The 24,626-nt window shown below is 44.2% G+C and overlaps 1 protein-coding gene across 1 annotated transcript; it reads right to left on the bottom strand.

The window, feature by feature from the left end:
• Positions 1 to 1,236: 1,236 nt before the first annotated feature.
• Positions 1,237 to 21,986, bottom strand: Drg1 (developmentally regulated GTP binding protein 1). The gene is made up of 9 exons (XM_090320505.1): positions 21,876 to 21,986; positions 19,527 to 19,650; positions 18,057 to 18,232; positions 13,585 to 13,654; positions 10,757 to 10,926; positions 8,257 to 8,387; positions 5,598 to 5,765; positions 3,126 to 3,248; positions 1,237 to 1,526 (listed from the first exon to the last, which is right to left on the bottom strand). Exons 1-9 carry the CDS (start codon positions 21,915 to 21,917, stop codon positions 1,427 to 1,429), a joined length of 1,104 nt encoding a protein of 367 aa, XP_090176631.1. The 5' UTR covers positions 21,918 to 21,986; the 3' UTR covers positions 1,237 to 1,426.
• Positions 21,987 to 24,626: the final 2,640 nt, after the last annotated feature.

Here is a 24,626-nt window from a genome sequence, read left to right as displayed (position 1 = left end):
GTGAAGTAAGACTCAGACAAAGGGCATGTTTTCTTTCATGTGGAAATTAAAACTAAGGTACATACATTGATAACATGGGAATTTATGTATATATACACAAACTAAAGGATGATGTACTCATGTGTACAACCAGAAAATCCACTGTGGCTCAAGTGGTAGAGGAGTAGCCTTGAGCTGAAGGAGCTCAGGGACAGTGCCTAGGCCCAAAAGTAGGACCTGAGGAATGAGGAGTTTCAAAAACCTATCAAAAGGACACCATTCTTTGGGGCAATAGGGTGAACAAGCATTACACAGAGGCTGAATATGCGGATAATCCTTCTCTACAGTTTGCTCACAGCTCTACCTTATTTTGTTTGAAGACAGAACTGATTTCTACCTCCCTACAAGCCTATTCCCTTACTAATTTTCTCAGAAAGTCTTCTCCATCACAAGTAGCATCAAAATGTGTACCACAAACATTGCTTCCATTATAATATTGCCATACGATGTGTTCTGCCTTCACACTACTGCTCAATTGGCATAGTCCAGGGCTGCTATAGAGTTTTCAAGCACAAAGGTGGGGCTATGGGAAAGGAAGCTCGTAATAGGGCCGCCAGCTGGCTGAGTGACAGTGGCTCATGCCTATAATCCTAGCTCCTCAGGAGGCTGGCAGCTCAACATTCAGCCCAACACATAAAAGTACAGCTGTGCCCTGACTCAAGCAGACACAGAGCCCAGGAAAAGAAAGGGTGCAGTGATAACAGGAGCTAACATCCACTAAGTACTTGTATGTCAGACGCTATTCCAAGCAATTCACAAGTGCTGTTTCCTTTAATACCAGCATCATCTCCTACTGTTGTTCCCATTGTCATATGAAAAAACTGAAGCTCATAAATGTTGAGTAAATGATCCCAAGTTTCTCAGCAAATTTGGAAGTAAACCTGCAATTTGGATTGGGCCACAACAGTTTACTCAACTTCCCTATTATATATACAATCTCCCAGCATGGGTCAGGTTTACAGCAGTTAACTTACATCAAGTCAGTCTTCTCTCTAGGATTATGGGGAGGAAGGGGAAAGGGGGAGGACCTCTGGACATGACTGAAAAACATATTCAAGTGGAAAGGTCTCTCATCACTACAATGAAGTAACTACAATCAAGATATTAAGTATCATATCAAGACTGCAAAGTACTTATAAATACTTGCCCTATCACATTCAGCCCATCCCCAAACAAATCTGACAATGACACAGGAACTGCACCCAGCCAAGAGGCCTACCAGATCCTTTATGCAGTTCAACAGGGAAGGTGACACCAAGGTGAGACAGGTGGTGTTCCAGTTTTGATGCCTTATCTCCCACCCGTTTTTGGATCCAGAAGGAAATGAGGGAGAGCTTGGCTATGGGGAAAGCTGCTGCTGACCCAGCAGATCAGGAAAAGGGAAATTTCACTTCTTCACAATCTGAATGACATCTTCATCCTCCAATGTATGATCTTTACCGACTTTCTGAGGATTATGTTTCACAGAGAGACCCCACACCAGAGCACTGTATGGAAGGGAGAAAAAAAAAAACTGTAATCAACAACCTAGCTCTGCCCTAGGTGCCTTGGTGAAACCTTGTGAGATATAACATCCCAGATCTTAAATCACAAACTTGCTACAACAAAAGTCCATTCTCCCAGAATCACACTCAAAGCCAGAGGTGTTAAACTTCTCTAATACTTGAACACATGGGAATCTTCACCTAGAAGGTGGCAAAAACTTCCAAAAGTTGTGTGATTCCTCTTCTTCCATAGTCAAGAAAGCAGTCAAGCTAGGTACAGTGGCTTGTGTCTGTAATTCTGGCTAACAGAAAAGCAGATTTCACAAAATTCAAGTCCAGTCCAGGTAAAGTTCAGCAAGGTACAGAAATGAGGCACTCAGCACGAGAGGCGCTATGATAGTGCTGGAGAGCCATAGCAAGAGTCATGCTGATGCTGGAATGCCATAGCAAGAAACCCCTAGACAGACTTGTGACAGTCCCTAAGAAAAACGAACTACTGGATATAGTTTGTCGGCAGCCAATTTTGAGAAGTGAGCTTGGCATCTACATTCTTGCTGACCAGGTATTTTGTTTCTGTATTCTGCTTTTGTATCTTGTTTAGCTTATATAACATAGGAGAGTTGGAAAGATTCCATTTAATGCATAACCCCCCTATGTGGCCCCCAATTTTGGGATATAAATACTTTGCTTGTTGTTACTTGGTGCTGCTTCTGGGTCCCGGCCAGTTATGATTGGCCATTGACAAATTCTTTTTTGCTATTTTAATAAATTACTTCATGGAGCCGGGCTCACGTCTGTAGTCCTAGCTACTCAGGAGGCTGAGATCTGAGGATCACGGTTTGCCTAGAATTGCATAAAGACCAGGATTTGATTCCATGGTATCACATAGAAAAAGCTGGAAGTGGTGCTATAACTCAAGTGGTAGAGCTCTAGCCTTAAAAAAGCCCACGGAGAGTGCTCAGATCCTAAGTTCCAAGACCTAGGACTGTCAACTAAATAAAAACCAAAGGAAAATGGGCTGGAGGTGTGACTCAAATGGTAGAGTGACTATGTAGTAGCAAGCATTAGACTATCAGTTGAAATTTAAAACTTAAAACTGAAAACATGAAGGCCAGGCACGATGGCTCACATCTTTAATCCTAATTACTCAGGAGGTTGAGATCTGAAATGGTTCAAAGCTAGCCCAGGCACTAAAGGACCTGAAACTTTTATCTCTGATTAACCACTAGAAAATGGGAAGTGGGGCTGTGGTTCAAGGGGTAGGGCATGACCCACAAAAAATAAATAAATAAATAAAAATAACCTGGTTAAAAAAAGACTATCTCCAAATGACCAGCAAAATGCCAAGCTGGAAGTATGGTTCAAACAGTAGAGCACCAGCCCTGAATGAAAAAGCCAAGTGAGAATAAGAAATCCTGAGTTCAAGCTCTCATACTATCACAAAAAAATTGAAAAAAGAAGAATCAGTATAATTTAAAAACTGAAGGCATAACTCAGTGGTAGAGCACTGGCCTGGCAAGCACAAGACTCTGGATTTAATTTGAATCACTAGTGATCACTAGCTCACAAGGAAAAAGAACACCACAAGCCTATTATACTTACTATTTGAATTCCTTGATAAGATTTTTGTGAATCTTCATGCAGAAATCCTCCACTGTGGTCCTGGAGTAAGGCAGCACTACTGGAGATGTATAATCTGGTAACTGGCCTTTGGGTTTAGTATAACTAAAACAAAAAGGACAACAATCACAACCTTTTTATTTATTTAGCCAGTCCAGGGGCTTGAACTTAGGGGCTGGGCACTGTCACTGGACTTTTTGTGTGTATGTGGTGGGGGGAGGGGTCATGGGGCTTCAACTGAGCCTGGGCGCTCAAGGCTACCACCCTACACCTGGGCCTGGGAGTTATCTCTGAGCTCTTCAACTCAAGGCTACTACCCTACCCTTGAGCCAAGCCCCACTTGTTTTCTAGAGGTTAATTGGAGATAAGAGTCTCAGGTCCTTTTGTACCTGGGCGGGCTTTGAACCTTGATCCTCAGATGTCAGCCTCCTGAGTAGCTAGGATTACAGGTATGAGCCTGGCTACTTCCAGCTTTTTCTGAGTATGTGGTACTGAGGAATCAAACCCAGGGCTTCGTACATGTTAGGCAAGCACTCTGCCGTTAGGCTACATTCCCGGCCCCCTTTTTATTTTTTAATTTGTTTTTGCCAGACCTAGGGCTTATTGGGCCTGAGGCATTATCCCTAGGGCCACCTTTAGCTCTTTCTGAGACTAACTGGAGATAAACGTCTCCTGAAAATCCAGAGTGCCTTGGCTCATGCTTATGATCCTAGCTACTCAGAAGGCTAAGATCTCAGGATCACAGTTCAAAGCCAGCCCTGGGAGAGACACATCTCCAATTAACCATCAGAAAACCGGAAGTGGCACTGTGGCTCAAGGAGTAGAGAAGTAGCCTTGTGCTGAAGAGGGCAGGGAGAGTGCTCAGGCTCAGAGTTCAAGTTCCTTGACCAACCGGGAAAAAAAAGAAAAGTAATTCTCAGATCTTAGCCTCCTGAGTAGCTAGGATTTCAGGTGTGAGCCACAGCATTGGGCATGATCACCTTTTAGAATGGTGGATATGTCTTGAATGGTAACCAAAGTTTATTATCCCCGTGATCCTACAAGGATACCTAAGAGTTTCCTCTTAGGTATCCTTAGGTAGCCCTCAATATAAGTAAGGCAGGAATGGAAGTGCTTTCCTGTAATTCAGCACTCAAGAGGCTAAAGATAAGCTTGGGGTAACATGGAAACTTGTCTTTAAAAAAAAGGTCAGGGCCGGGAGTTTAGCCGAGTGGTTAAAGTGCTTGCCTAGCATGCATGAAGACCCGGGTTCGAGTCCTCGGTACCACATACATAGAAAAAAGCCGGAAGTGGTGCTGAGGCTCAAGTGGTAGAGCTCTAGCCTTGAGAAAGTCCAAGGACATTGCTCAGGCCCTGAGCTCAAACCCAGGACTGGCAAAAAAAAAAAAAAAGGTCAGGCCCCACCAGTAGCTCATGGCTATAATCCTAGCTATTCAGGAGGCTGAGATCTGAAGATCAAGGTTCAGAGCCAACCCAGGCAAGAAAGTCCATGAGACTCTTATCCCCAGTGAACCTCCAGAAAACCAGAAGCGATACTGTGGCTCAGCTGGTAGAGTGCTACCCTTGAGCTCAAGAGCTCAGGGACAGCACCCAAGTTCAGAGTTCATGCCCTACAACTGACCAAAAAATAAAAAAGGCCAAGCAACCCATGTCCATAATCCTAGCTATTCAGGAGGCTGAGACCTGAGTATCATGGTACAAAAACAACCTGGGAAGAAAAGTCCATTCAACTCTCATCCCCAATTAACCAACAGAAAACCAGAAGTGGAGCTGTGGTTCCAAGTGGTAGAATGATAGCCTTGAGCAAAAGAGCTCAGGGACAACATCTAGACCCTGAGCTCAAGCCCCATGACTGACAAAAAGTAAAAGAAGGGGAAAAAAAAGGCTGGGTAACAATGGCTCAGGCCTGAAATCCTAGCTACCCAGGAGGCTGAGATCTAAGGATGACACTCCAAAGCCAGCCCAAGCAGGAAAGTCTGAGATTTATCACCAATTAATCACCAAAAAGCCAGAAGTGGAGCTGACTCACAGAGTAGAACACCAGTTTTGGGCAAAAACCTGAGATAGCCAGTACCTAGACCATGAGTTCAAGCCCCAGAACTGCCACACACAGAGAACAAGACCTAAGAAATTATAGAAAACAATTTACTTCTATCTTCAAAAAGAAATAAAATTTGTTAATGAGCCCAAAAGGTATCACTTTAAGTCAACTTAATTTTTTTTTTTTTTTTGCCAGTCCTAGGCTTGAGCTCAGGGCCTGAGCACTGTCCTTGGACTTTCTCAAGGCTCTACCACTTGAGTCTTAGCACCACTTCCGGCTTTTTTCTATGTATGTGATACCAAGGAATCGAACCCAGGCCTTCGTGCACGCTAGCAAGCACTCTACCACTAGGCCAAACTCCTGGACCCCAACTTAATTTTTATAGCAACATTAAGCGATTCACAAAGACTTACATTCTCACTAGTTTCAAATAGTCCCAGATCTTTTCCAACAAGTCATCAAAATTCCAGCGGTGATGGGCAGAGATGGGTACACAGTGTGGTACCTTGTAGATAATATCCAATTCCTCAATGGAGATCTGATCTATCTTATTTAACACATAGATACAAGGGATATAAACTCTATAAAAGAAGAAAAGCCAGATTTGAAGATGCTGACAAGAGTCAAGCTGGTGACCACTGCTCCTCCACCCAAGTCCTAAGTCAAAAGCAGCAGTTTCCCAACAATTACAACAAAAAGGCTTCCTAACAAATAAGTTGAAAATGCAAAGTCTGAACAAAAGGGCTGGCCTTAAAACACAGTCTTCTATTCTTTGCTAGATTTTCAAAGTAGCTGATATTATAGGCATGAGCGATTACCCAGTTGTAAATATAATTTCTACTATAGTTCATGAAAAAAATTTTTTTTTGTTGGTCAAGGGGCTTGAACTCAGCCTGGAGGTTGTCCCTGAGCTCTTCAGCTAAAGGCTAGCACTCTACCACTTGAGCCACAGTGCTACTTCCAGTTTTCTGGTGGTTACAGATAAGAGTCTCATGAACTTCAGTATCTGGGCTCCTCAGATATCGGCCTCTTGCGTAGCTAGGATTACAGGTGTGAGCTACCAGCACCCACCAAAATTTGTTTTAAACAAAGTACCTAACAATGCTGTATTCCTACTGTCTAATCAATAAGGCAGCCCAAATACCAACTTTTCAGGCTTCAGTTGCCTCTCTTGAAAAACAGCAGCTGGGAATATGGCTTAATGATAGAGTGCTTGCCTAACATGCATGAAATACCACACAAGCAGAAAAGGCCCAAAATGGTACTGTGGCTTAAGTGGTAGAAAACTAGCCTTGAACAAAAGAAGCTCAGGGTTAGTGCCAGGCCCTGAGTTCAAGCCACAGGGCTGGCAAAAAAAAAGAAAAGAAAAGCAAGCAAGCAAGGAAAATTGAATAACTCAAAAGCCTTGGTTTTAGCCCAGCACAGTAGCTCACACTTGTAATCCTACAGACTCAGAAAGCTGAGACCTGGAAGACCATGGTCCAAAGCCAGTCTGGGCAGAAAATCCTCAAAGTCCATCTCAAAATAATTAAAAAAGGGGCTGGGAGTTTGGCCTAGTGGTAGAGTACTTGCCTAGCATGCACGAAGACCTGGGTTCGATTCCTTAGTACCACATACATAGAAAAAAGCCAGAAGGGGTACTGTGGCTCAAGTGGTAGAACCCTAGCCTTGAGAAAACGCAAGGACTGTGCTCATACCCTGAGCCCATGCCCAGGGCTGGCAAAAAAAAAAAAAAAAGGCTAAGCTGGAAGTATGGGTAGAACACTAGCAATACACAAGAATGAGGATCCTGAGTTATCAATGCCTCAGTACAAAAACAAAAACAAGAATCTGCTTTGTTTCTTTTTTCAATAAAATAAACAAAACAGCAACTTAAAAGAGAAGGGGTGGGGGATAGGGAGCTAGCCACTGGTAGGTCACACACACCTCTAATCCTAGCTATTCAGGAGGCTGAGATCTGAGAATCATGGGTCAAAGCCAGCCTGGGCAGAAAAGTCCCTATGGATTCTTTTTTTTTTTTTTTTTGCCAGTACTGGGCTTGAGCTCAGGGCCTGAGCCCTGTCCTTGGACTTTCTCAAGGCTAGAGCTCTACCACTTGAGCCTTGGCCTCCCTATGGATTCTTATCTCCAGTTAACCACCAGAATTAGAGAGGGGCAGGGAGTTTGGCCTAGTGGTTAAAGTGCTTGCCTAGCATGCATGAAGACCTGGGTTCGATTCCTTGGTACCACATACATAGAAAAAAAAGCTGGAAGTGGTGCTGTGGCTCAACTGGTAGAGCTCTAGCCTTGAGGAAGTCCAAGGACAGTGCTCAGGCCCTGAGCCCAAGCCCAGGACTGGCAAAAAAAAAAAAAAAAAAGCCAGAAGTGGAGCTATGGCTCAAAGTTGTAGAGCATTTGCCTTGAGCAAAAGAGTGTGCCTAGGCCCTGAGTTCAAGCCCCACAAACACAAAAAAAAAAAAAAAAAAAGAATGAAGGGAGCTCGACCCAGGGACTCATGCCTGTAATCCTAGCTACTCAGAAGGCAGAGATCTGAGGATTGAGGTTCAAAGCCAGTCCCAAAGTCCATGACACTCTTCTCTTCAATTAACCACCAGAAAATCGGAAGTGGTGCTATGGCTCAAGGAATAGGGCAGTGGCCTTGAGCTGAAGAGCTCAGGACAGCACCCAGACCCACAGTTCTAGTCCCAAGACTGGAAAAAAAAAAAAAAAGAAGGAAGAAAGGGAAGGAGGGAGGCAACTTTTCTAGGATTCAAATTTTAATAGTAGCAATGTCACATGAAGTAAGGTTTTGGCTATGAAACCTTGGTTTGGACTGGACATAACAGCTTTACCCAGCCCTTTGTTCATTCTGGGAGTAGAATGACCTACTCTCCCCACCCATCGCTTCACAAAGCTTCACCACAAATAACTGCAATGGAGAATCTGACTTTCATCATCAAAGAAAGTTAAAAATTAAGGCCAACTCTTCATTTGGTAGGAAATCAAGTTCCACTATTAAAATAGTAACATAACTGGAGTTAGAATTCACATCTCTCAGATTCACAAGGCTTCAAATTCAAAATCAGGTCATACCTGTTTCCTTCCACCACATCAATGAGGTCATCAGCTGTGGCATCACTCCGCAAAGTCACGTCAGCATTGTGTATTTTGTACTCAGCCAGAATGCTCTTCACAGTTTCAGCATCCAGCTCACTCTGAGGGCACTGAAATGACATACAAAAGGACTAGTCAAGGAGGAGACTGGAATACTACATACCTATCTGGATAATTCTAGCTAAGGTTAAAACACATTACTAAAGACACTGTACTACTGGTAGCTCATGTCTATAATCCCAACTACTTAGGAGGCTAAGATCTGAGGACTATGGCTCAAAGCCAATTCCTGAGACTTATCAGAAAACCAGAAGTAGAGGTATGGTATAGAGCCCTAGCCTTGAACAGAAAAGCTCAGGGACACTGTGCACAGGCCTGAGTTCAAGCCCCATGGCCAAAAAAAATAAAAAAGAGAGAGAGAAAGGGGCGGGGGGAGGAGAGAAAGAGACATTGTCCTATATGAAAATAACATTTAATAGGAAATAACTAAAAACCAAACATCTTTCTGAACTCCAAGGAAGGTGTTAAATAAGCTGAATGAGCTGAATTGTATATCTTTGTATGCTGCTTCCCTCCCACCCCACCGTAGCCTTTGTAACCTTTTTTAAGTAGAGGCCCTATATTCAACATATCAGAAAACAAAGTTAGGGACTTTAAAGAGATAATTAGCCAGGTACTGATAGATGACACCTATCATCCTATTACGCTGAAGGCTGAGATCTGCAGAATATATGCAGGGAAGTAAAAGGCACTAAAGATTCTTATCTCCAATTAACCACCAAAAAACCAGAAATGGTGATATGGCTGTAGTGGCAGAGTGCTAGTCTTAAGCAAAAAAGTTCAGGGAAGCTGGATGCTGGTGGCTTCTATCTATAATCCTAGCTACTCAGGAAAATAAGATCTGAAGAGCATGATTCAAAGCCAGCCTGGGCAGGAAAGTCCATGAGACTCTTATCTCCTATTGACCACAGAAAACCAGAAGTAGAGCTATGGCTCAAAGTGTTAAGAGTGCTAGGCCTTGAGCAAAAAGAACTCAGGGGGCCGGGAGTTTGGCCTAGTGGTGGAGTGCTTGCCTAGCATGCACGAAGACCCAGGTTCGATTCCTCGGTACCACATACATAGAAAAAAAGCCGGAAGTGGTGCTGAGGCTCAAGTGGTAGAGCTCTAGTCTTGAGAAAGTCCAAGGACAGGTGCTCAGGCCCTGAGCTTAAGCCCAGGACTGGCAAAAAAAAAAAAAAAAAAAAAAAAAGAACTCAGGGACAATGCCTGGGTCTGAGTTTAAGCCAAAACCACCATCAACAACAAAAAAGGTCAAAGACAGTGCCCAGGCCTTGAGTTTAAGCCCCCAAATGGAGCAAAGTAGAAAAGGACCTGTTTAGGGAGGAGAGGGGAGGGGAGAAGAGATGATAAACAATAGGATAGGAGAAGTGAAATGACAGAGTGAATGAAGCTGAATATAGCCAAAGTAAGTTGCATATATGAAAATAAAACAGTGAAACCTGTTGAAATTATTTTAGAAAGGAGACTATGTGTGCATGAAAATATCATAATGTAACCACCTTGAACAAGTAATGTATTCATCAGAATATATGCTTTTAATAAAAAAACTACTAAAATAAAAAGCAGTATGATTATTCTAGTTTAAATATATGCATGTCTACAATACCATGGTGAATTCTTTGGTACAATACCATCATCACATAATTGCAATATATTTTGAAATTATTTGCCCTCCATCTTTACTTTATCCTCCATACCCCCATCAGCTTCCTATATAATCCAGTAGTTAGAATTATGGTCTGTGAATATATATATATATATATATATATATATATATATATATATATATATACATCCATATATCCATATCCATGAAACCTATGTCATATAGTTCTGACTTCCACAAATGAAGAAAAACATCCATTTTTTTGTCCATTGATGGCTTAATCTGTCCCTAAACTTATTTTGCTCAAGGCTAGTACTCTACCACTTTTAGCCACAGCCCCACTTTCAGTTTTCTGGTAGCTAACTGGAGATACATGTCTCAGACTTTTGTGACCAGGTTTGGCTTTGAACTCTGATCCTCTCAACCCAAGTAGCTAGGATTTCAGACATGAGCCACCAACACCCAGCCCAACTCTAACTTCCAGCGTAAGTGCGAGTGTGTGCGAGTGTGTGCAAGTGTGTGTGTGTGTGTGTGTGTGTGTGTGTCCCTGAGCTCTTCAGCTCAAGGTTACTGTCCTACCCCTGGAGCCATAGTGCCACTTCCAGTTTTCTAATGGTTAGTTGGAGATACGAGTCTCACCTACTTTAGTGCCCAGAGTGACTTTGAACCTTGATCCTCAGATCTCAGCCTCCTGAGTAGCTAGGATTACAGTCATGAGCCACCGCACTCGGCTTGTGCTTAACCTTTTACATTTTTCAATCTCCTCCAGGTTACTGAAGCCTTATCCACATTAACCCCCTACCCCCAACTTACAGTGGCTGTAAGATTAATGCCTCCTTTGTCTTTCTTCTTAAAGCCAATATTGGGGGGTTTGCTGTTCAAGCGAATGCCAAAGCCTTCCAACTCATTTTCTATGATTTTCTTATGTCCCAAGGGCTTCAGGACATCCAAAACAATCAAGATCAAATTACATGTTCGTGCCACTGAAAAAATAAAAATAAAATTTTAAAATTAATTATACCAAAGTTCAATTCTAAAGAGTAGTGACTTTCCTCCTACTTCCTTCAATATACATATGAAATTCTCAGTTACCAAAGATTCATCTCAGATGTAAACTTAGAGTATGTGCCTTGAATACAAAAGCTGACATATCTTCTACATACACTACTAGAAAAGTCAAAGATCAAACCAGACCATAATCAAATTCAAGAAAAGTTTAGAATGATATAAAGAACCAAGAACTCTACAGTAATAAGATTAGATAGTTCTTATACTTTCAGTCAACCTTACTGAAAAGAATTCACAAACATTTGGTTAGATACAATGAGCTGACCATCTCCAAGACTCCTTGTAGACCCTTTCAATCCAGTCTTCTCCTTGACTCTGGGAGTTTTGTAGCTTTAGCTGATTTTGTTGTTTTGTGGTAAGCTTAAAGTTACCTGAGGCTCACATTCCTTTTCTGTGCTGGTTCTGGGACTGGAACTCAAGGCCTGGGTGTTGCCCTCGATCTTTGACCCACAGCTCCCCTTCTAGCTTTTTTTTTTTTTTGCCAGTCCTGGGCTTGAGCTCAGGGCCTGAGCCCTGTCCTTGGACTTTCTCAAGACTAGCACTCTACCACTTGAGCCTCAGCACCACTTCTGGCTTTTGTCTATGTATATGTGGTACCAAGGAATCGAACCCGGGTGTTTGTGCATGCTAGGCAAGCACTTTAACCACTAGGCCAAACTCCCAGCCCCCTTCTAGCTTTTTTTATAGTTACTTGGGACAAGAATCTCATGGAGCTGGGTGCCGGTAGCTCACACCTATAATCCTAGCTACTCAGGAGGCTGAGATCTGAGGATCGATCAAGGCTCAAAGCCAGCCCAGGTAAGAAAGTCCATGAGACTCTTATCTCCAATTAACTTCTAGAAAACTGGAAATGGCACTGTTGCTCACATGTTAGAGAACTAGCCTTAGGCTAAAGTGCTTGGGGACAGCACCCAGACCCACCGTTCAAGCCCCACAACGACAAAAAGAAAGTGAAAAAATAAAGAGAAAGACAGTCTCTTAGGCTTTCCTGCCAGGGCCAGCTTGGCTTTGAACTGTGATCCTCAGACCTCAGTCTCCTGAGTAGCTAGGAATTAAGGGTAGGAGTGACTAGCATCCAGCTTCACTTTTTTTTTTTTAATAAATGAAGAGCTGGTACTCTACGATTTGAGCCACATTTCTTTGTTTTTGTTGGCTAATTAGAAATAAGAGTCTCTCGGGACCGGGAGTTTGGCCTAGTGGTTAAAGTGCTTGCCTAGCATGCATGAAGACCTGGGTTCGATTCCTCGGTACCACATACATAGAAAAAAAAGCTGGAAGTGGTGCTGAGGCTCAAGTGGTAGAGCTCTAGCCTTGAGGAAGTCCAAGGACAGTGCTCAGGCCCTGAGCTCAAGCCCAGGACTGGCAAAAAAAAAAAAAAAAAGAAATAAGAGTCTCTGACTTGTCTGCTGAGGCTGGATTTGAACTGAGATCCTCAGATCTCATTCTCCTGAATAGCAGGGCATAGCAGGCCCAGAAGAGCACAATGATTCATGGGACAAAAAGGGTAGTGGTAGCTCATGTCCTAACCCTGAGACTGAATAGCCCAGTACCCATGAATTCAAGCACACACACACTCAAGCACACATGCACGCATGAATTATGAAGGCAGTAAAGGGCAGATAAAGCACTGACAATAGTTGTCAATGGAAAGAGACAGGAGTTAAGAGATAGAATAGCCTAATTAGCCTGTTATATGATCTTACCTTTTTTTTTTTGTCCTTTGAACTCTGGGCCTGGGTACTATCTCTGAGCTCTTCAGCTCAAGGTTAGTGATCTACCACTGTGAGCCACAGCACCACCTCTGGTTTTCTGGTGTTTAATTGGAACAATCTCTCGGACTTTAGTGCCCAGGTGGCTTTGGACCTCAATCCTCAGATCTCAGCCCCCTGAATAGCTAGGATTACAGGTGTGAGCCACTAGTGATCAACATATTATCTTTTAGACAAGAAAATGAGTGGATGGCTGGGAATTTGACCTAGTGGTAGAGTGCTTGCCTAGCATGCATAAAGACCCAGGTTCGATTCCTCAGTACCACATACATAGAAAAGATGGAAGTGGTGCTGTGGCTCACGTGGTAGAGTACTAGCCTTGAGGAAAGCCCAAGGACAGTACCCAGGCCTGAGTTCAAGTCCTACGACTGGCAAAAAAACAAAAAAGAAAAACTTCAAGAACTCACATATAAAAAGGCAAATACTGTCCAGGAGCATGACATAGTGGTAGAGTGCTTGCCTAGCATGCACAAAGCCCTGGGTTTGATTCCTAAGTACCACATACACAGAAGGAAAAAAATACTTAAATACTGTCCAACACAAAACAAAAGGGAGATAACAAAGACAAATCTGAATTCTAGCTCTGAGTCTACTACCAAAAGTGAGGCACTGGACTAAAGTACTTCTCTTCTTCAATCCTTAGAATTTCTCTTAAAAGACAGTGAGGATTCTAATGACAGACAGTCTATTCTGATGAGAAGTGAGGTAAAACTGCCTGGTGTAATAGCTAAGCATAATAGTCCTTGGAGAAAGGAAGTTACCAAGTAAGGGATGACATCCCAGAATGTAGCCCTGACCACTCACCTGCAATCACTTGACGGCCTCTACCTTTCCCATCCTTGGCACCTTCAATGATACCTGGGAGATCCAGGAGCTACAAAAGTAGAGAGAGAAAAGGGAAAGAGAATGAAAAAACCAGTCATACTCAGCTGGGGGCTGGGGGCTCACTCATGTAATCCTACTTGGGAGGATGAGACCTGAGGATGGCAGTTCAAAGCCAGCCAGGGCAGGAGTCTACGAGATTATTATCTCAAATTAAACACCAGAAAACTAGAACTGGGGCTGTGGCTCAAAGTGTTAGAACACTAGCCTTGAACAAGAGCTCCTGGACAGTGCCCAGGCCCTGAGTTCAAGCCACAAGACTAGCAAAAAAAAAAAAAAGCCAGGCACTGGTGGCTCATGATAGTAACCCTATCTATTCAGGTGGCTGGGATCTGAGGATGGTAGTTTGAAGCCAGCCTGGTAGGAAAGTCTTTAAGATACTTTTTCCCCCCAACTCCTGGGGCCTGAACTCAGGATTGAGCTTTGTCCCTGAGCCTCTCTGTGCTCAAGGCTAGCATTCTACCACTACAGCCACAGTCCTACCCAGTTTTTCTCCGTGTATGTGGTACTGAGAATCAAACTCAGGGCTTCATGTAAGCTAGGCAAGCACTAGACCTCTGAGCCACATTCTCTCGTGCCGCACCCCCACCCCAGGAGACTTTTAGTTCTAATTAATCACAGAAAATAATGAGAAGAAGCTCAAGTGGTAAAAGCACTAGCTTCAGAAGAAAAGGCAGTACCCAAGCCCAGAGTTCAAGCTCCAGAATCAGCAAAAAATACATACAGACTGGGAGCCAGTAGTTCACTTCTGTAATCCTAGCTACTCAAGAGGTTGAGATCTGAAGATCATGATTCGAAGCAATAAAGTCCATGAGACTCTTCTGCAATAAACCTCCAGAAAGCCAGAAGTGGAGTTGGGACTGGCAAAAGAAGCTCAAAGACAGTGTCCATACCCTGGGTTTAAGCCCTAGAACTGAGTGAGGGGAAAATATGTATATGTACACAGGAAAAATAAAGGTGTAAATGAAGAATTGATTTATAAAGAATTATTCAGGGGCCAGAAGCACAGCCTAGTAATAGAGTGCTCACCTAGCATGCAGGTTCAATTCCTCGGTACCACATACACAAAAAAAAAAAAAAACGAAAAAGCCAGAAGTAGTGCTGTGGCTCAAGTGGCAGAGAGCAAGATTTGAGCAAAAAGTGTCCAAGGACAGTGCTCAGACCCTGAGTTTAAGCCCCAGGACTAGCAAAAAAAAAAAAAAAAAAAGAATTATTCAATAATAAACACTGAAATTCTTCAAAGAATGAAATTATGTTCACAGGGAAATACATGGCTCTAAAGACCATTATGTTGGAGCTGGGAGTTTGGCCTAGTGCGTGCCCGGGTTCGATCCTTGGTACCAAATACATAGAAGAAAAAAAAAAAAAAAAAGACATCATGTTAACTGAAGTAAGCTAAGCTCAAAAGGAAAATAATTTTTTTTTTTTTAAATCAGTCGTGGGGCTTGAACTCTGGGCCTGAGCTCTTTAGCTGAAGGCTAGTGCTCTACCACTTGAACCACAGTGCCACTTCTGGCTTTCTAGTGGTTAAGAGTTTCTCGGACTTTAGTGCTTTGGCTGACTTTAAATCGTGATCTTTAGATCCTAGCCTCCTGAGTAGCTACCAGCGCCCACTGCATGTTCTTTCATATGTGAAAATTTAGACCTAAAAGATAGCATATACATAAACACATACATAACTGTGTGTGTGTGTGTGTGTGTGTGTGTGTAAAAATGTTTGCAATTTTGAGGATGCTTAAAGGTTTAGAAGTGGAAGAGGAAAACAGAATATTAGAGGGTGAACAATACCAAATATAGTTAGTTCATCTGTGAATAAAATAGCAAAACCACATTTGCTGAAAGCTATTGAATAATGAGTAGGTAATAGGGGGTTAGGGAAAACAAGAGCAGGTAAAGGATCACAAGCTTAAAGTACAGTATATGCATGCATAAAATAGCTTGGTATATCTGCTTTGAACAATTAATAGGAACATTAACAAAAACTCATGTTACATGCCTGGGAATGTGCCTTAGTAGTAGAGTGCTTGCCTAGTATGCAAAAAGACCCAGGTTTGATTCTTCAGTACCACATAAACAGAAAAAGCCAAAAATGGTGCTATGACTCAAGCAGTAGAGGACAGTGCTCATGCCTCTAACTTAAAGCTCCAAGAAAGGGGGGGGAGGATCGTTACAATAATGAAATATATCCTGTCTGGGGTACAGGTATTAGTGGAAGGGAGGTAGATGATAAAAGAAGATGAAGATGGTCAAAATACTCAAAAGAAAAATGCAATAATGAAGCCTGAAATAGAGCCAGGTACCAGTGGCTCACATCTTTTATCTTAGCTGAGCAGGCTAAAACCTGGAAGGTTAAAGATCAAAGCTATCAATTAGGCGAGGTGGCTCACACCTATAATCCTAGCTACTCAGGAGACTGAGATTTGAGGATCTCCATTCAAAGCCAGCCAAAGCCAGCAAGGCACAAAAGTCTGTGAGACTCTTACCTCCAATTAATCACTAGAAAATGGGAAATGAGGCTGTGGCTCCAGGGGTAGGGCAGTAGCCTTGAGCCAAGAGTTCAGGGACAGCACCCAGGCCCAGAATGCAAGCCCCATGACCCAACAAAAAAAAAAAAAAATCAGGCCGGGAGTTTGGCCTAGTGGTTAAAGTGCTTGCCTAACATGCACGAACACCTGGGTTCGATTCCTTGGTACCACATACATAGAAAAAAGCCGGAAGTGGTGCTGAGGCTCAAGGGGTAGAGCTCTAGCCTTGAGAAAGTCCAAGGACAGTGCTCAGGCCCTGAGCTCAAGCCCAGGACTGGCAAAAAAAAAAAAAAAAAAATCAGACCTGGCTCAAGTGGTAGAACAAGTGTGAATAAGAAAGAGAAGCAAGGCCGGGAGTTTGGCCTAGTGGCAGAGTGCTTGCCTAACATGCAGGAAGGCCTGGGTTCAATTCCTCAGTACCACACATACATACAGAAAAGCCAGAAGTGGTGCTGAGGCTCAAGTGGTAGAGCTCTAGCCTTAAGAAAGTCCAAGGACAGTGCTCAGGCCCTAAGCTCAAGCCTAGGAATGGCAAAAAAAAAAAAAAAAAGAAGAAAAAGACAAGCAAGACCACAAGACCTTGAGTTCAAGGCTTAGAACAAGCGCATACACACACACACACACATTAAAAAAACAAAAGAAAAACTTATTTCCCCTAGCTGGGTATAATGATACATAATTACAAACTAAGCACTAGAGAGGCTGAGGCAAAGGGAAGAAAGTTGAAAATGAGGCTAATTTGGGCTACATATCAAGACTGTCTCAAAAAAGTCTCATCTCGGGCTGGGAAAGAGACTTAGTGGTAGACTGCTTGCCTAGCACACATGAAGCCCTGGGTTTGATTCCTCAGTATCACATACACAGAAAAAAGCCAGCAGGGGCACTGTGGTTCAAGTCATAGAGTATTAGCATGGAATAAAAGAAGCTCAGGCCATGAGTTCAAGCCCCACAACTGGCAAAAAAGAAAAATATATATATATATATCATCTCTAATGTCATTTTCTTTTCTTTTCTTTTCTTTTTTTTTTTTTTTTTTGCCATTCCTGGGCTTGAGTTCAGGGCACTGTCCTTGGACTTTCTCAAAGTTAGAGCTCTACCACTTGAGCCTCAGCACCACTTCCAGCTTTTTTTTTTCTATGTATGTGGTACCAAGGAATCGAACCCAGGTCTTCGTGCATGCTAGGCAAGCACTCTACCACTAGGCCAAACTCCCGGCCCTCTAATGTCATTTTCTATATGAAGCCTTGTCCTACCAGATCTTCCTTGCCCATTCTGTTTTTTTTTTTTTTTAAAAAGGACTATTACACTGTAATACTGTGCTATCCTATATACTATCCTATCTGTTCTCAACACTGAAGCCTGGTAGATGAGAGACCAGACCTGGCTAGAAACCAGAAGTAGAGCTATGGCAAGAGTTTAGGTACAGTGCCTAGGTCCTGAGTACAAGCCCACAACCAACCAAAATAAATAAAAATAAAAAGACCAGACCTCGGCTGAGAGTTTGGCCTAGTGGTAGAGTGTTTGCCTAGAATGCCCAAAGGCTCGGATTCGATTCCTTGGTACCACACACATTAAAAAAAACCCAGAAATATGTGAATTAATGCACCTTCTATCCGGCAAATATCATGTAACCCTTTTACTAATTACAATAAAAAAAAACACACACACACACACAAAAAAAAAACCCAGAAGTGGTGTTGTGGCTCAAGTGCTAGAGCTCTAGCCTTGAGAAAAAAGACAGTGCTCAGGCCCTGCATTCAAGCCCTAGGTAAAAAAAAGGAGACCTGGCATTCAGTGAGCTTCCAATACAGTGCTGAAGTGACTAAAAAATGGACTTCTTGCTTTCTTTCACGCACAGACTTTACTCACCTGGATCTTGGCACCTTTGTATCTGATGACACCAGGCACAGTGGTCAGAGTAGTGAACTCATAGGCTGCTACCTCAGAATATACTCCGGCCAGGTTACTTAGTAGTGTGGACTTCCCCACAGACGGAAAACCAACAAACCCAATTCGAGCATCACCTGTCTTGGCCACATCAAAACCTAAAACATCAAAAAGAGATTCATTTTTGTTGTTGTTGCTTTTGGTCTGTCCTGGAACATGAGCTCAGGTCCTGGGCTCTGTCCCTGAGCCTCTCTGAGATCAAGGCTCAAGGCTAATACTCTACCACTTGAGTCATACCTCCACTTCCAGCTTTTTCTATGCATGTGGTACTAAGTAATCAAACCCAGGGCTTCATGAATGCTAGGCAAGCACTCTACCACTAAGCCACATTCCCAACGTCTATGATATTCTTCATCTCCAATTGAGCACTACTAAAAACTGGTAAGTGGAACTGTAGCGCAAATGGTAAAACACTAGCCTTGAGCAAAAAACACAGCCTTGGGCTGGGAGTTTAGCCTAGTGGTAGAGTACTTGGCTTGCCTAGCCTGCACAAAGACCCGGTTCGATTCCTCGATACCACATACATAGAAAAAGCCAGAAGTGGTGCTGAGGCTCAACTGGTAGAGCTCTAGCCTTAAGAAAGTCCAAGGATGGGGCTGGGAGTTTGGCCTAGTGGTAGAGTGCTTGCCTAGCATGCACGAAGACCCAGGTTCAATTCCTTGGTGCCACATACATAGAAAAAAGCCAGAAGTGGTGCTGAGGCTCAAGTGGTAGAGCCCTAGCCTTGAGAAAGTCCAAGGACAGTGCCCAGGCCCTGAGTTCAATGCCCAGGACTGGCACAAAAAACAAAACAAAACAAAAAAAACAGCCTCAGTCCTGAGTTCAACCTCAGGATCTACACCCCACACACACACTTTACTTAAGACATGTTTTTGAAACTAACATATAAAAACAGGATAAACAATTCAAGAATTCAGGCTTAGGGACTTGGGATATGGCTCAGTAATAGAGCACTTGCCCAGTATAGGTGAGACATTGGTTGATCCCAGAATCACTAAAAAAAAATATTTAGGCTTAGAAAATGCACATCTAGCTAGGTACTAGTGGCTCTTGCTTGTAATCCTAGCTACTCAGGAGGTTGAGAGCTAAGGATCCAGGCTCTATGGAGGTGTGCATAGGCAAACTCTTACTTCCAACTAACCAGCACAAAGGTGGAAATACAGCCTTCAATGAAAAAGCTAAGCTAAGAGAGGCCCAGAGATCAAGCCTCTGTACCTAGCACAAAATAAGAAAATACACATCTAGTTTAGAAAATCTGTACTCATTTTTAGACCATATATGTGTATACTTTGATACATATACATATACATGTGTGTGCATATATATATGTATGTATACATATACACACATGCATACATTCAAATATATATATATAAAGAGAGAGATACAAACCTTCTCCAGGTCCACCACCACCACCACCTTTTGGAGTAATGAGTTCTCTCCGAAGTTTAGCAAGACGAGCCTTAAGGAGCCCTAGATGATGTGCTGTGGCCTTGTTCTTCTGAGTTCGAGCCATCTATAAGGGAAGAATTAGCAACACATTAAAAGCAGTCCCACAGGGAAAACACCCAGAATAAAAAGATGTTTTGTTTTTCTAAGTCCTATGTCAGACTTAAAAAGAGTAAAAACTTGGGCCAGAAGTTTGGCCTACAGGTAGAGTGCTTGCCTAGCATGCACAAAGATCTGGGTTGAATTCCTTGGTACCACATTCATAGAAAAAGCAGGAAGTGGTGCTGTGGCTCAAGAGGTGGAGTTCTAGACTTGAGAAAGTCCAAGGACAGTGCTTAGACCCTGCACTGGCAAAAAAAAAACAAAAACCTTGGCCAATAGCTCACACCTGTAATCCTAACTACTCAAGAGGCTGAAATATGAGGACTGCAGTTCAAAGCCTGCCAGGGGAGGAAGGTCTGTGAGCCCTTCCTAGTCTCCAATTAATCATAGTAAAAGCTGGAAGTGGGGCTGTGGTTCAACTGGCAGAGTGTTAGACTACCAAAGAGAGAGGAAAGAAAGAAAGAAAGAAAGAAAGAAAGAAAGAAAGAAAGAAAGAAAGAAAGAAAGAAAGAAAGAAAGAAAGAAAGGAGGGAGGGAGGGAGGGAGGGAGGGAGGGAAAAGGAAAGGAAGGTGGATGGGAGAGAGGGAGGGAGGGAGGGAGGGAGGGAAGGAGGAAAGGAAAGGAAAGGAAAGGAAAGGAAAGGAAAGGAAGAAGAGGAGTAGTTAAAAATTCATCATTTCCATCATGCAAAGACAAGATCAAGAGCAATTCTAGGAACTGGGAGTGTGGCCTAATAGTAGAATGCTAACCTAACATGCAGGAAAAGCCCTGGGTTCAATTCTTGGGTACCATATACATAGAAAAGGTTAAAAGTAGTTCTGTGGCTCAAGTGCAAGACTTGAGAAAGCTCAAGGATATTGCCCAGGCCCTGAGTTTAAGTCCCAGGACTGGCAAAATACAAAGATAGAAGCATGCCCTAGTGGTAGAGTGCTTGCCTAGCATGCATGAAGCCTTGGGTAGAGCCCTAGCCTTGAGAAAGCCCAAGGACAGTGCCAGGGCCCTGAGTTCAAGCCCTGAACCAGCACATAAACAAGTAAACAAACAAAGGCTGAGTACATTGGGGGGCCCACAGACCAAACTAAAATCCATGTACTAACTTCTTTTCTAGTGCTTGCACCTCATGTGCTCTATCAGAAACAGGGTCAAAAAAGCTAGTTTTGAAAAAAAAAAAAAACTGAATCCAGCTCAAGATTATAATCCTAGCTATTCAAGAAGTTGAGGTGTGGAGAAGGACAGCTGGAAGCCAGCCTGGGTAGAAAACTTCCAGAGACTTCATCTCCAATGAATCAGAAAAAAAGGCCAGGTCGGAGGCATGACCTAAGTGGTAGAGTAGCAATCATAAGCTATAAATCTGAACAGGCTGGAGGGCCTGAGATCAAGACTCTACGCTGCCCATTAGAAAAAAAAAAAAACAACTCTGAAGCCAGATATCGGTGCATCGCGCCAGTAATCCTAACTACTCAGATCTTCGGATGGCGGTTCCAACCCAGCCCAAGCAAGAAAGGGTGCGGGACATCTCTAAGCAGTCAAAAGGGGAAGCGAAGCTGTGGCTCAAGTAGTATAGACCACTAGAAACAGCACCAGGCCCTGAGTTCAAGCACCTCTACTAGTACACACACACCAGCTCTTGAGCACGTCACTCAACAGAATCACACAACAGCATGTCGATTGTCGGGGCTGACCGTATTACCCGAAATCAACACTGTGCAAGAGGACATCGTTAGGGCAAAACTCCATAGATAGTGGTGGGATGGAGTGAAAGGAACGATGAGCAAAAAAATCTTCACCTATGTGACCGGGTCAGTGTTGCTCAGCAGAGCTAGGAAAACAGAAAAACTACACCAGAAGGGAAGCGGGGAGGGGGAGGACGAAAGGGAGTCTGGGGGGGGGGGAGTTGGGCGCGGAAGGGGGGGGGCGGCCCGGAGGCCGCAGGAAGCCGAGGAACCCAGGCCCGACGCTGAGAGGGGGGGGTCGGGGAACGCGGGCCCGCGTCTGGAATGACGACAGTCCGGGACGACGAGCAGGGTGGCTGCGGCGGCCTCGAGCCGAAAACCCTCGGAGTCGGGGACGTCGGGGCGCCTGACTGAGAGGAACCGGGAGCCGCCGGGGCCAGGTCCTGACGCGGCTGCGGAGGGAAGCAGAGGAGAGCGACGCCTCTGAAGACGGGGATGCTCGAACCGGCCTCTCACCTCGGCTTCGATCTCCGCGATCTTTGCTAAAGTCCCGCTCATGGTGACGAGTACGCAGCGGGGGCTGTGGGGGGGGGGGGACACGGCGGCTCCCACACACGCGTGAGGTCTGCCTACTTCACACGCCAGCCAGCCGGCGCGTCTGGGGGGAAGGGGGGGGGCTCACCACCGAGCGCCTCCGCCCTGCGCAGGCGCGAGATGTTCTAACGCTCGCGAGAGCGTTACGACACGCTGACCGCGAGACTTGACAGCCAAGGGCGGTCTCTGGCCTTCCTTCTTCTGACCCCTCCCTGTCCCGCGAGTCAGTGCGGGTGTCATAGAGCCCGCGGGAGCGCGAGGGCCAGAGAGGCCGCCCGGGTCCGGCCTCCCGAGCGCGAGTCCGGGCGGTGTCATAGAGCCCGCGGGAACGGGAGGGCCAGAGAGGCCGCCCGGGTCTGGCGTCTCGAGCGCGCCGAGGGTCGCGCGCAGCTCGGCCCCGCCCCGCCGGCGCTGTGCCCCACGCCCGGCTTCCGGGCTGCGCTCAGGGCCGCACGGAGCGGGCGCCTCCCGTCACCCCAGCACCGTCCGAGGCCCAGGGCGGGGGTGGCGAATGAGCTTCTTCCCCCTTTTTCTTTCAGTTGACATCGGGGAGAAACCCCATCCTGCGTGGACGGAGAGATCTTCGGCCTGGGTCTTCTCAAAAAAACAAAATAACTTCGTTGGGTTTATCTGGAACCCCGAGTAGATCATGCCGCAATTAATGCATGGATGAACGGGTAATTATCAGAGTCTTGAAACATCTTGCACCTTAAAAAACAAAAAAAAAAACTGTCATTAGTAAAGAACGTGAATAAATAATAGCGCTTCTGCCCTGTGAACTAGGAAGACAACCATTGAAACCTGTGTCTGTGACCCGACTACCTCCTCCCTTAAATGGGAGATTTACTACAGGCACCGCGCCTCCATAGTGATTCCTTGGGTTTATCAAGGTTTACGTGTGGGAAAGTGAATTGGGGTGGGGTTGCTCGTTTGCTTATTTGTGTTTGTCATCCAAGGAAGGAAACCCAGGGATTTGCACATATAAAACGGGCCCTCTACTATCTGGATTACAGCCCCAGGCCAGAAAGTACATTGTTGGAGATCTAAATAAAAGAATACATCCCGAAGCTAGGATTGTGCTGAGTCAGGAGGATCATCTGAGTCCAGTAATTGAAATCAGGGTAGAGCTACAGTTAGATTCTGTCTTATAAGTAAATAAGCCAGGCACCAGTGGCTCACACTTGTAACCCTAGCTACTCAGGAGGCTGAGATCTGAGGATCCCGATTCAAAGCCAGCCCGGGCACAAAAGTCCGTGACACTCTTATCTCCAATTAACCACCACTAGAAAACCTGGAGTGGTGCTGTGGCTCCAGTGATAGAGTGGTAGCCTTGAGCTGAAGAGTTCAGGTACAGCACCCAGGCCCAGAGTTCAAGTCCCATGCCTGACAATAAATAAATAGATAAATAAATAAAAATTCAGTCAGGTGCCTAATGGCTCAGGCCTGTAATCCTGTCTACTCAGGAGGCTGAGATTGGAGAATGGAGATAAGGAAGTCTGTGAGACTCTGTGTGTGTGTGTGTGTGTGTGTGTGTGTGTGTGTCCCCTGGGGCTTCCCTGAGCTTTGCTTGTTTTTGCTCAAGGGTAGCATTCTCCCTCTTAGGCCACAGCTCTACTTCTGGAGATAATAGTTTCACAGGCTTTATTTGTCTGGGCTGGCTTTGAACATAATCCTCAGATCTCAGTCTCCTGAGTACCAAGGATTACAGGTGTGAGCCACCAGTGCCTGGCTGGACACTCTTATCACAATAAATTACGGAAAAGCAAGAAGTGGAGCTTCACTGTCCTTGAGCAAATTGAAGCTCAGAGACAATTTCCAAGTCCTGAGTGCAAACCCCAGGACTGGCATGCACATAAACACGCATGCACGCATGCACACAATTACAATCCTAGCAGGATAAGATGGAATGAAGGAAGCTTTTTCATTTTTTACATGTTTCATTGTTTAAATTTTTATAAGACAAATTTATTCACACATTATTTGGTCATAAATGTGTTTAATTTCAAGATACCTTTTTTCCTATGTGTCTTATGACAAGTGAAGCTCAGGATCTACATGCCAGTTTTGAAAGCAGCTTGCATCAATGAGTTAGTTCTTGTTGATAGATTGATTAGTCCATCAAGAGTGGCCAGGCCAGGGTTAATACAGACAGCTGTTCTCCACCCATCCCTGGGAGGGAAGTTTATTTATTTAAATTTGTAAATAAGAATGCTTCCAACTTGCCAGAAACCAAAAAGGGAGAATTTATTGAGCTTAAAGGAAGGGAAATGGAAAGGAAAAGCTTTTAGAGAAAGTCCCCAAAGGGCCTAGGAGTTTTCTTTCTTTAACCTCAGCTTTTTCATAAATAAATTAAGGCATAATGAGGTAATTAGATCCTGAACCATTAGTAATGGAGGAGGAAAGAAGAGGAGGGGGAGTCCAGCTGGAATCTGGATTTGATCAAAGATCAATCTTAGAAGACAGATAAAATCAAATCAGCAACCCTTTCCTAACTTTGAGCGCATAAGGAATGAATGGCTGATAACGTCAAGACATCACTGCTCTGAAAGTAGGTTCTTCTAAACAAATCTGACCCTGTGAGTTCTGCAGCTAACGTAACAACTTTTACTGTTCAAAGATAACCCAGGACCCACAAACTGTCCATTTGTGCCAAGGAGTAATACCCACCCATCG

This window comes from Megascapheus bottae, chromosome 28, assembly GCF_031878675.1.
Source record: "Megascapheus bottae isolate mThoBot1 chromosome 28, mThoBot2.hap1, whole genome shotgun sequence".
Lineage (NCBI taxonomy): Eukaryota > Metazoa > Chordata > Mammalia > Rodentia > Geomyidae > Megascapheus > Megascapheus bottae.
Note: the sequence above shows the minus strand (reverse complement) of the source record. Positions and strands in the feature narration are given on the sequence as shown.

Bases quoted from the DNA above. Each gene is read 5' to 3' on its own strand.
- Drg1 (XM_090320505.1), bottom strand. From the start codon at position 21,917: ATGAGCGGGACTTTAGCAAAGATCGCGGAGATCGAAGCCGAG. The intron at 18,233-19,526 runs GTTTGTATCTCT...TTGATGTTTTAG, and splicing joins TGGTGGTGGACCTGGAGAAG to GTTTTGATGTGGCCAAGACA. The intron at 1,527-3,125 runs GTAAGTATAATA...CCTTCCATACAG, and splicing joins CTTATCAAGGAATTCAAATA to TGCTCTGGTGTGGGGTCTCT.